This window comes from Nothoprocta perdicaria, unplaced genomic scaffold (genome assembly GCF_003342845.1).
Source record: "Nothoprocta perdicaria isolate Ctin4 unplaced genomic scaffold, notPer1 scaffold_118, whole genome shotgun sequence".
Taxonomy (NCBI): domain Eukaryota; kingdom Metazoa; phylum Chordata; class Aves; order Tinamiformes; family Tinamidae; genus Nothoprocta; species Nothoprocta perdicaria.
In genome coordinates this window covers 908,722-919,906 of record NW_020454294.1, presented here as the reverse complement: position 1 = coordinate 919,906, position 11,185 = coordinate 908,722, and the positions used below count along the sequence as shown (strand labels likewise).

Sequence of the window (11,185 nt, the reverse complement as noted above, 5' to 3'; positions counted from 1 at the left end):
GGAGAAGGGGTCTCCCCAAAAAAGCAATCTGCAGGCTGGGCACAGTCCCTGCACTTACTACCTGCCATCTACTTCCAAATAGCCTAACACTGATTTCTCCTTTAGATCAAAAATACGAACCTAATTATTTCTTCCACATTTAATTCCCAGAAAATGATGTTTGTCTCCAGGTTAAGCATACCAGCTGACACTGTGGAATTTAAAAATCACAATAACTTCAGTAGCCATTTAATTTGACCTGATATGTGAAGTGATTGTGATGAAAAATATATTAAGCCTCTAAAGYAAGCTCTTACATTAGAGATAGCACTCTAAAATCTTTTCAGCACTTTAAAGAATAACATGGTAACTTACTAACATTTACTTTTAAAATATTTAAATAACATTAAAATACTTACAGTTTTACCAACTATAAGCAATTAGGTAGAATAATGTTGATAGCTTGGTCGTTTATACCAGCGAAACCCTGTGATATACAAAAACATAATTTTAAAAATTATTATTTTTTTAATGAGTGCAATATTGAGGTCCATAACCTTGTATTCAGATGTACTTTCAGTGTTCRTATTTGTTCACACATGTCCACACACACACATATATGCATATATACATATAACTATGAGGTCTCTATGGATATAGTAAATGTATTATAACCAAGTGGCAATTTTTGTTATTGCCTATAACTGCATTTCTGAACAACTAAACAAAATTTGCATTGTAAATTCAGCAGCATAAAACCTTGACTCAATACACATTGATGACTTTCTTCCTTAACTTTACAAGAAAATTCATTATACCACCATCCATGATATYTTCCCAGTGTATTAGAACAGAAATTAATTCAGATCATGAGGTTGTAGGGGGAAAAATACAGTAAAGACTCAAAGTGAAAAGATCAACCTCTGCCCTGCATTTCAGCAGTGGAAATCTGAAGAAATCACATTGATTGCAGACTACTTCTCAACTAAATTTGGGAATTTGTTTACTAAATTATAATAAGGTTAGCGACAAGAGCTTTAGGATTCAGATATTTTACATGTTTAGATGCTTGCTTTACTGAATTCAAGAATTGTATTAGTTAATTCACGTTTCATTCATTCATAATTTATTCTTGTACTGGGATTGGGAATGAAGTACAAAGGGCCACATTCTCCCTCCTGTAACACATGCTCCAGTTTGTGGAGCAATCCTCAGGAAAAATTTTTCCCAGAGTTTCTCTCATTTTCAAAGATGTTATTGACTCTTACGGTCAATTTTGTTTGGAGAGGTTAGTGGTTTTCTTCCTGTAAAAAAAAGAAACAATTCAAAGTCAAACCATAGAGACTTTACTTAAAAATATATAGATACATACATTAGCTTAGAAAAGTTAAGACGTTAATAGCCTGTTGAGTCAGGTGCTATGGTACCTTTATTTTGTTCAATTCATGGATAAAATCAGGACTTTGCTGAAGGAATTCTGTGACTAGCACATCAGGTTTAGATTTTAACGTATATTTTAGTACATACATGTGCTTTTCAAGCATTTTAATAACTTTTTTTTTTTAAGTTAATGAAGAGATCATTCACAAAGATCAGATACTGAAGCCCCTTAGGGCCAGATTTGTAAACATGTGTAGTTACTGCTTTTTCGGCTCTGCAAGACCCAAACACAGCACCAGTTTCAATCCTACTGAAAAGCAGGTATCCTATTCCCCACGGGAACACGTGCTTTACAAATGACAAGCAGAGTATGATGCCTGTAGAAGTTAATAAATATCCTGTTGCGTCGTTAACTTCATCCCATTTAGCCTGCTGATTTCTCTGGACACTCGGAAAGCTTTCAAAGCTGCTCCACTTGCATAATCACAGCATGAAAACTGCACAGAGCCAACGTGAGGGAGCCTGTGTCCCAGAAGGTGACCTCAAAGAACCCCGTAAGATAATAATGCATTATTATCTCATTATCACTCTCATCTGCAACTGGGTGATGGATGTAGTGATCCCCTATTGCTCTGTGCCATTGAAGGATAAAAAAAACAATGCTCTCAAACACAGATGTTTCCATTCCAGTTCAAATATCTCTTTTTGATCACTTCTTTTTGGTGGAGTTTGCTGTCTATTGAAATATGATTTACAACTACAATAATTAAAAATGAGCATGCTGAAGGTTGGAATATCTTAATATTCAAACAAACAAACAAAAAGAAGTTATGTTACAGGCAGGGGACTGCKATGGGGACTCGACCAATAAAAGCAAAGTTCAGCTTTGCACAGTAGGTAGGGATTTGAACTACTTTTCTTGGGCCTTCTCCAAACATAAATGAGCTTTCTAAAAGAGTGAATAATCAAAGAATCAGAGAATGGTTGAGGTTGGAAGGAATCCCTAGAAATCRTCTAGTCCAATCCTCTGCTCCAACAGGGACACCCAGAGCACCYRGTCGGATCCAGGTGGGTTGGGAAGATCTCAGAGAAGGAGCCTCCACAGCCTCCCTGGGGAGCCTGTGCCAGAGCTCTAAGAAATCTCAGAGAAATCTAAGAGAATTCAAGCAACCCCTTTGGTTACTTTTGGAAACAGAATGAGATGAAACTGCATCTTTCAAGAGCTTTGCCTTCCTGTCTAGGTTGTTYCTCCTTCTGATCAAAAAGAGGAGAAACATACTCATTTTAAACTTTCAARAGAAATATATATATTATGCATAGACTACACTTAAATAAATTAGGTGGCAGTATATCTAAGTTATTAATAAAAAGCATGTGTTGATTAAATAGGTCATGAGTAGACTTAGGATAAGATTCTGCTGACTCCAMAGAGTGACTGAGTTAATATTGGTACATCAAGCCATCACCCTGTGACATCCACAGTTACTATTCACTAATATTCACACAACAGTTCCAGAACTTGCTAGCACAAGAGACTGGACACAGTGAATTAAAGTCCGCACTGGTAAATGAATTGTGGCTCTCTCAAAGCATCTCATGGCTGCATTCATACCTTGAATGATGTTCATGTATTCAAGGTATGTTATTCATACCTTGAATAACAGGGGAGCAAATGCAACAGACCCTTGGCATTGAAAAAGCATTTTCAGAAGATCTGAAGAAACCTTAAAAATGAAACCTTATGCTCTTGGATCTTCCTCCCGCCCTAGATCCGTGGTCCATGTTGAATTTATGTTACAATACAAACTAACTCGGTGACTTTAAATTAAGGAAGAGATGCATGAGTTAATATCTTCACACTTTTCTGGTGATGCAAAGCAAGTGTCAGCACAGCTGGAATATTTACTGTTGTCTTTTTGCTTTGATAGAGGAGAGAATCTTCCCTGAACTTTTTTAAAAAAAAAAAGATACTAAAAACAGATCCCATGCACCTGAAATAAGGAAATCTGAGTAACCTCCCATTCTTGCTGGGTCTCTTATTTAGGGTTGTATGAATTTCTCATTGCTAAAGAAAAAAATCAATTAAAATAGAAATTAATGCACAAATATTAGTCATAAATGTAAAAATACTAAGAGATGGTAAACCTATCCTCAAGCTGAGTGTTCTAAACTGAAGAAACTCAAGGAAGATAATACTTCAAAGAAAGCTACAGTAAGGTAGGAAACATATAGTTAAGATACATTAATAACTTAAACTGCCTGGAGTGAAGCCATGAGGGAGAAGATTAAAGAAAGTCCTGATTTGTCCTAAAATGCCACTGCATCTAACCTGGGACGACATCGCTAGTGTTGCTTAATCACAGGCAAGRACTTTTTAAGACTATCTGGATGCCTTTGTTGTGTTCTTCTAAGTTTTGTGTGTTGGATTTTATAAAAAGGAAAATTAAATTTGAACCTCACAGACTCCTTATGTAGAGTTTTGTAATATTACAACATGCTGGGAGAAATGAGAAGAGATGAAAGAACACAGGTGGCCTGTGAAGAAAGGCAAACATACCCAGTAAAAGAGAATTCTTGCTACACCTTCTCACCTACCTTATTTAAAAATACACGCTGTCCATGTGTTTTTTTATGTGTTCAATCCACAACACAGGGAAGGAGTCATACATCCTGCTTTGAGTCAGAAAACCCTATTTTATGAGTGAAACCTCACCCAGTGCCTGTAAAAGTGTCCTGGATAGCAGGCAGTTAAGGTAGAATTCAGTCCAGTGAAGAGAGCCCAGCTTAAATCTATGCTTAGGGGGAATTTTCGCTGTGGAAATCAGTTGTGATGAGTAATGTCCCTTCCTCTGGTCAGTGCTGTCTTATCAGCAATATGTGTATCAGCATGGTACCACCTTGCAGAATACGGTTCACTCCAAGTGTTTTACCCTTTCAGAGGTTTTGTGGCAACTGTTCCTATCACCTCCGTGCAGATGGAAACACCAGTGATAGATGGATGTGTGAGAAACATCATTGGGAACAGACCCTTAAACAGCTGTCTCTTTTTCATTAGGAAAATAAAACTCACAGWTACTTCACACATTTTTTCAGGCAACACATTTTTCATACCATGGTTTACAGGTGTAATAATGTATGAAAAATGCCTAAGAAAAATGCCCATTTGAGACTGAATCCTTCAAGAAAAGCAACTATCAATATTCATTCCACAAAGAATCATCTCACTGATTTTGAACTGATTTTGAAGGAATGTTTTCAGACAGTAGATTTTAATCAAGATGGAAATGTAAAAATCATAGCATCAAAYCTGTCTGTTCATTTCCCCATTGTAGAGAAGTATTTGATAGAAAAAGAAAAACTGGTGTAATACTTCACCACACACTGGCCTATTTCAGTTGCTGGCACTCAATAATAGCAAAATATTGTTRTCAGTTTCACAATTTTCAGATATATTTAGTCAGAGTAACAGCTTCATTTTGCATTCCTGCTCCTGTACTTAATATTTTTGGTTACTGAACAAAACAAGATAGCAAGCAACTGAAAACAAAGAATAAACCCCAAAGTCTCGAGCTATCAATAGAATAGGATTAACAGGGATTTGGGTGATACAAGCTTATTTCTGTGAAACAGCTGACCCAATTTTAGAGTTTTTGTTCTAATTGCAAAATTATAAGTCATTTTCTTCTCTGTCTTTCTAGACGCATTGTGAGTTTCACCAGAAGAAGGACAGAAAGCACATTTTTGGTGGAAATGGAGCTGGAAACTGAGGAGAAGAAAAATTGGTAGCACTTGGAGAAAGAAAAGTATTCTTTTTTTGCACGAGTCAAAGGAAGGAAGTACCTGGATGCAAAACCAAGAAAAAGGAAAGCAGTGGCTGAGTCTGGGAGCAGCCTCACCTGCCTTTATTTTCTCTGCTGTTCTGATGCTGTTGGGTGCTTTGGGAAGCAGCACTGTGATGCGCCAAATGATTTAGATTAGCTGCTGCTCCTCTGGTCTGGCAAAGAGCTCTTTCTGCATGGATGCCTCGAGGATTATTTGTTATAATTCCTGGGTTCTCAGACTTATCTGCAACACAAAATGCATATGGATATTCTCCCTATGRGGTTTTACCCAGCTACCTTTATCAAGAATTCTCTCATTCCCCTTTTCTTCCTCCTAACTTTCCTAGCCAGAACAATGGTTATATAATTTCCTTAGAATTTTTAGCACAACTAAAATTTTAATTTTCAGATTAAAATTTTAATTTACAGATTGATTTACAGTTGCTTATTGCTTACCATRCAAATAAGTCATTAAAAAACAAAGYAAAGCTTCTGAAAACTCTGAAAGGCTAATTCTTCAATCAGCAATTCAGACTGAATCTGAAGATCTGAAAAGCCAAAACTAAGCTGAAGAACACCTGGAAAATATATCTATTCCTCCTGAAAAGTTATGTATTTCCCAACTGTGGAAAGTTGGTTAGAAACTTACGGGCATGTGAATGTATTGCAAAGCAAAAATAATGATACCTGCTCCGATTTTCACTGCTTTAAATGTAAACAGAACTTATTAGTGACAGATTGSTTTGTAAGATACTCTGGGAAGAGCAAAATGCCCTTGTTAAAACTGTATTATATGGACCATGTGATAGGTAGAATGAGGGAGTATTAATTACATGAAGTATTCTGGAAAGGAATATTTTATTTATGCTTACTTTTAATGTTTGTTTATGCTTACTTTTACTTGACACAGTTGGTAGAGGCTTTTCAAGTTTGTGATGAAAGGTAAAATCAGAGCCAAAGAAATGGTTTAAGTTTTCATTCAGATTCACTTTTGTTATTCTGAGAGGAGCATGTCTTGGAAAATTTGCTGGCACTGCAGGAAGTCCACAGCCTTTTGGGGAGTTTGCAACTTGGAATTCCTTGATAAAGCAAGGAAAGAAAAAAACAAAGATTCAACACCTTGGCCCTTATGAAAGAAATGTCTTTTTTTATTGTTGTTGTTTTGTAGTAATTACAGTCATTACCCTTTTTTTTTTGTCAGTAAAGAATTAGTTATTCAAATTACTGTCATTGCCTTAAGATTTACTGTTGAGCTTTCTAGRTGGGTTGTTGGACAAAAACAGAAGCTATGAAAATCACATTCAAAAGCATCAGTAGCTACAAAACTCAAGTGTTTGGAACAAAACTGTGAACACTTCCAAGAASAAACTTACTGTAAAGCAGCAGAACTGATGTTACTGAAAAAAAAAGATACAAAACAATACTTTTTCATATATAAACCAATTATAGGGGATGGATGACAARAGACTGATACAAAATCAGCTTTGGAAGGATTTTTATCATCTTTAGATATAGTTAGTAGTTTATAAGACTCAGTATGTGAGCACAACTTCCTGTAGCAATCGATGCAAAGCTGCGTGCCAGGCTGTGGATTTGCTAATTCTGCTAAAGCTGCGTTGTGGTGCAGTGACAATGGTAATTGATTCTCTCCTGTAAATCAGCTCTAATTCAGCAGTGAAAACCTTGAAGAGATTTAATCAATAGAAAGAAAAAAAAAAAGAAAATAATATTATGTACAGAGTGCTTTGGTGTCAACTTAAAGTAGTACTAAATAAAGTGCTAACCTACTTTCTGCTGGGAAAATCTCTTTTGAAGCTTAGCATCAAAAGCACTTTTTAAGCTTAAACAATACCATACGGTTTCAATTCTTGCTTTCTAACAAGCACTTTAAAAAAGCACAACTAAAATGCAACTGACAAACTTGAAAAATCTTTTGTGTTGTTCCACTTGAATGATCTAATGAGAAAATGGCTCAGTTCTGTTGTAGCTAATGAGGTATAACATCTTCACTGAACCTGAATATAAACAGATTTCTCTAAAGATATTGTCTTAATGTGCTTCTGTTGCCTTATGCATTCTGCCATGGTTTTATGGCAGTGAATAAAAGTACAGGTCAGTTCGGCAACAAAACATTTATACATGAAATGACTCGATCCACAAGTGCTTTGAACTCTTGCATACAAGCATTGTGGCTTCAAGTGGCAAAATGTCTTTCATTAGGACACTAACTTACTAAGGTCCTGAATCTGCAAAATGAGACCTTAATGTGGCCAGAGATCTGTGAACATCAGTTTCTGAGGGATGATGTTTCCAGTGTTCATGGATGATGTTCCCAAGTGTACATGGATTTTAACGTACCTGATTTGGGCAGTGACCTACCATGAATGTTAAGATTCAGAGTTGACAAACCAGTGAAGACATCACGAATAACAGCATTAAATTACTACAGTTGAACCTCAAAGCTAGTATCACGCTAAAGAGTATACAACAACATGTTTATGCCACAAGAACTTACAGTTTAAGGATACAATGGGGACATAACACATAGATTTGGGGAGTGTAAGACATKAGGAAAGATTAAATTCAGTGTAGGAAGCACTGCAGTAGTTGCAGCTCAGCAACAGTTTAGACGTGGCTGGGTACAGCAAGAGCATCTCAGCAGTAAGTTTAAGGGGCAGACGAGTATCATGGTGCAGGTTCCTCCTGGCAGTGCTTCTCTTCTGCAAAGCAGGTCAGAGCAAAAAAAAACCTCAAGGAGGGGAGAAAAAGCTGATCTCACTCATGCTTCCAATCATCCTTAGTACTTAGGTTTCAAATGTGTAAAGAATGGTTATGGTGTTCCACAAATATGAAACCGAGCCTTGAAGAGAGGACTTGAAGAGCTTGGAAAATACAGGGTGAGAGCAGACTCTAGATCACCTCATTACTCTCCACTTAACCTTCTGGGGAAACAGATGGTTAAAACACGTACTGCAGTCTTCTGAGTTGCAAGGAAAGAATTCTCTTCTTCAAATAAAACTCTGGAGAAGTTTCATGCAGTCACAGGAAAAGTAGTGACAACAGACTCTTTCAGTGGGTGGGATCTTAACGATATAAAGAACCACAGAGACAATGAACCTTCTGTCTGTAGGAAGCTCCTGCCGCTTCAGCCTCCTCTCCAAGGAGAGTTGCTGTTGTCATTATTACTATTGTTTCCAGAAAATCTGACACTGAACCCTCTAAAAGTCTCTGTTACAGCAAGTTTATACTGTAAAATGAGATGAAATGCACCCAATGAATGCAGACAGCCTGACAGATGGGTGAGCACGAGGAAATAATGAGAAATAAAACCGATCAGTGTGACAAAGTGATCTCAGCAGATGCCCAACTGTCAAGTTTTCTTTTGCTTTCATCATCAGGGAGAATTTCAGAACAAGGTCTGAAGGGGAATTACAATATAGCTTGTACATGGAGCCTCACCTCATAAAAAGGAGCTGCAGTGATACAAATATGGCAGAGAACAAGTGGGTGTTGATGACTGGTAATACTGGCCAGCTCAAGGTAGGCAACTGCATGTCAAGTGGTTAGGAGATGACTCCACTGTCAATAGGATGGAAATTGAGAGCAAAGATGAAACTACAGTTTTATGGGCAAAGAAATAAATGAGAAATACTGTCTTTGTAGCAGTATTTTAAATGGATGCAGATGTGACCATACAGAATCTTTCAAGATCAGACAAGATGATATTGCATTATCAAAATATTGTGGAGAAAAATTATGAAAGCATCCAACAGCACGAAGAGAAATGGGATTATGTGTGGCAACAATCCCATTTACCAAGAAAAAAGATAAGCAGATAATGGTGAATATTGCAGCTTGAAATTTTGCCTTAGAAGCTTTGTGCAGTATTATTGTGATACCACATTATGGAACAACATGATCATAGAATCACAGAATGCTTAAGGTTGGAAGGGACCTCAGAGGTCATCTAGTCCAATCCCCTGCACATGCAGGGTCACCTAGAGCACRTGGCACAAGGCTGCGTCCAAGTGGGTTTTAAGGATCTCCAAAGAAGGAGACTTCACAACCTCTCTTGGCAGCCTGTTCCAGGGCTCTGCCACTGTTAAGAAATTTTTCTTAAGTTCCTRTGGAACTTAAGAAAATGCTTCAGTTTGTGGCCGTTTCCTCTAGTCCTGTCACTTGMCACCACTGAAAAGAGGCCAGCCCATCTTCCTCACTGCCTCCTTTGAGGTGTTTATCACAGAATGGCTGAGGTTGGAAGGGACCTCTAGAGATCATCYAGTCCAAACTTCCTGCTCCAGCAGGGACACCCAGAGCAYGGGGCACCCGGTTGCATCCAGGCGGATTTGGAAGATCTCCAGAGCAGACTCTACAACCTGCCTCGGCAGACTGTTCCACGGCTCTGGCACCCTCACAGTAAAGAAATTCTTCCTCACATGGAGATGGAACTTCCTGTGTTGCAACTTACACCCATTACCCCCTGTCCTGTCCCTGGCCACCATGRAGAAGAGTTTATTTATACACACTGATCAGGTCCCCCCTCAGCTTTCTCTTCTCCAAGCTGAACAGGCCCAGCTCCCTCAGCCTTTCCTCATAGGGCAGATGTTCCAGGCCCCTGATCATCCTGGTAGCCCTGCGCTGGACTCTCTCCAGCAGCTCCACATCCCTCTTGTACTGGGGAGCCCAGAACTGGACACAGTCCCACACACCAGGGCTATGTATAGGGGGACGATTACCTCCCTCGACCTGCTGGAGATACTCTTCTTAATGCATCCCAGGATCCCGCTGGCCTTCTTGGCCACAAGGGCACACTGCTGCCTCATRGTCATCTTGTCATTCACCGTAACTCCCAGGTCCCTCTCTACAGGGCTGCTCTCCAGAAGGTCAGTCCCCAGCCTGTACTGGTGTCTGGGGTTATTCCTCACCAAGTTCAGGACCCTGCACTTGCCCTTCTTAAATGATGATATAAGGGATTTAGCTTCCTCTTAAAAGAAAACAGAAAATCCCCCATATTTCCTCTTTTACACCATATGAAGGAATTGGTATTTCTGAATATGTATGTTTATGTTCAGCATGGACATACTTTCATGACACTGGTATGCATCTGCTATGCATGGGGGTTTGGTTCATCAGAACTGCATCTGTAAAAGGAATTTCTCCCCAGGACTTCTTTCTATGTGTGGTTGGGCCAATCCAAAAGTGTTACAGCCTCCTAAGCGYATGTATTAAGAGTGAACCCTGCTGAGGATGTGGATGTTCATGGAAWCTCAGCGTAAATGTAAGGTGCTACCGGGGGTAAATGTCACACTTCTGGACTGTAAGATTTATGGTGCCATCAGAGCAGCCTGAAAATCTAATCAATCTTTATATTCCATATGTTTGGTCTGTATTGCAATGCCTATTGTAGGCATTCAGAATTTAGAAATTCAGAATTCAGAAAAGGAAACATAACCAAAGAGGTCATGTGCTTGGCAGGATGATAGAGAAATTCTATCATRCATTCTTGCACTCACAAAGTTTTGAGAGGAAGAGAGGGAGCAGGTGTTTGTCTTTCTCCTGACTAGAAAACCTCAGATAGACTCTCTGAAGCAATATAGAAAGGGAAAAAAAAATCTATTTTAATGCTGTGATAACTACATYAGACACCCATCATAGATAACCTGAATATTGGTCTTGCAGTTTGATTATAACATTTGTTTTACTTGTTCCAGTGTCTGGTAGTCAGTTCTCATCCTTTCTTCTGTATTTACTGCAGTTCCATCTAACATTTGCAGGGTTGGCAGTCGAAGCAGAAGCAAAGGACGGTAGTTCTTCTTGAAAGAAATCTATACAAAGAAAATATAAATTAACTTAAAAATGAAATCCCTATCTAAGATGACAATCTGATAGTATCTTCACCACCTCTACTAAATCTTACATCAAGGCTGTTGATGTAATCCAACTGGGCACAAGTACTATATATCAGTGAGCAATGTTTAAGCAGTCATGAATAATTGCRTGGACAT

The 11,185-nt window shown here is 38.4% G+C and overlaps 1 protein-coding gene across 1 annotated transcript in view; it reads right to left on the bottom strand.

Moving 5' to 3' along the window:
* Positions 1 to 1,249: 1,249 nt before the first annotated feature.
* LRRC9 (leucine rich repeat containing 9) overlaps positions 1,250 to 11,185 on the bottom strand; it is a 45,219-nt gene continuing 35,283 nt past the window's right edge. The window contains exons 29-32 of the mRNA XM_026053746.1: positions 10,883 to 11,005; positions 6,076 to 6,259; positions 5,256 to 5,424; positions 1,250 to 1,283 (exon numbers count right to left, since the gene is read on the bottom strand). Coding sequence (XP_025909531.1) covers positions 1,250 to 1,283; positions 5,256 to 5,424; positions 6,076 to 6,259; positions 10,883 to 11,005 — 510 coding nt within the window. The remainder of the gene's footprint in view (positions 1,284 to 5,255; positions 5,425 to 6,075; positions 6,260 to 10,882; positions 11,006 to 11,185) is intronic.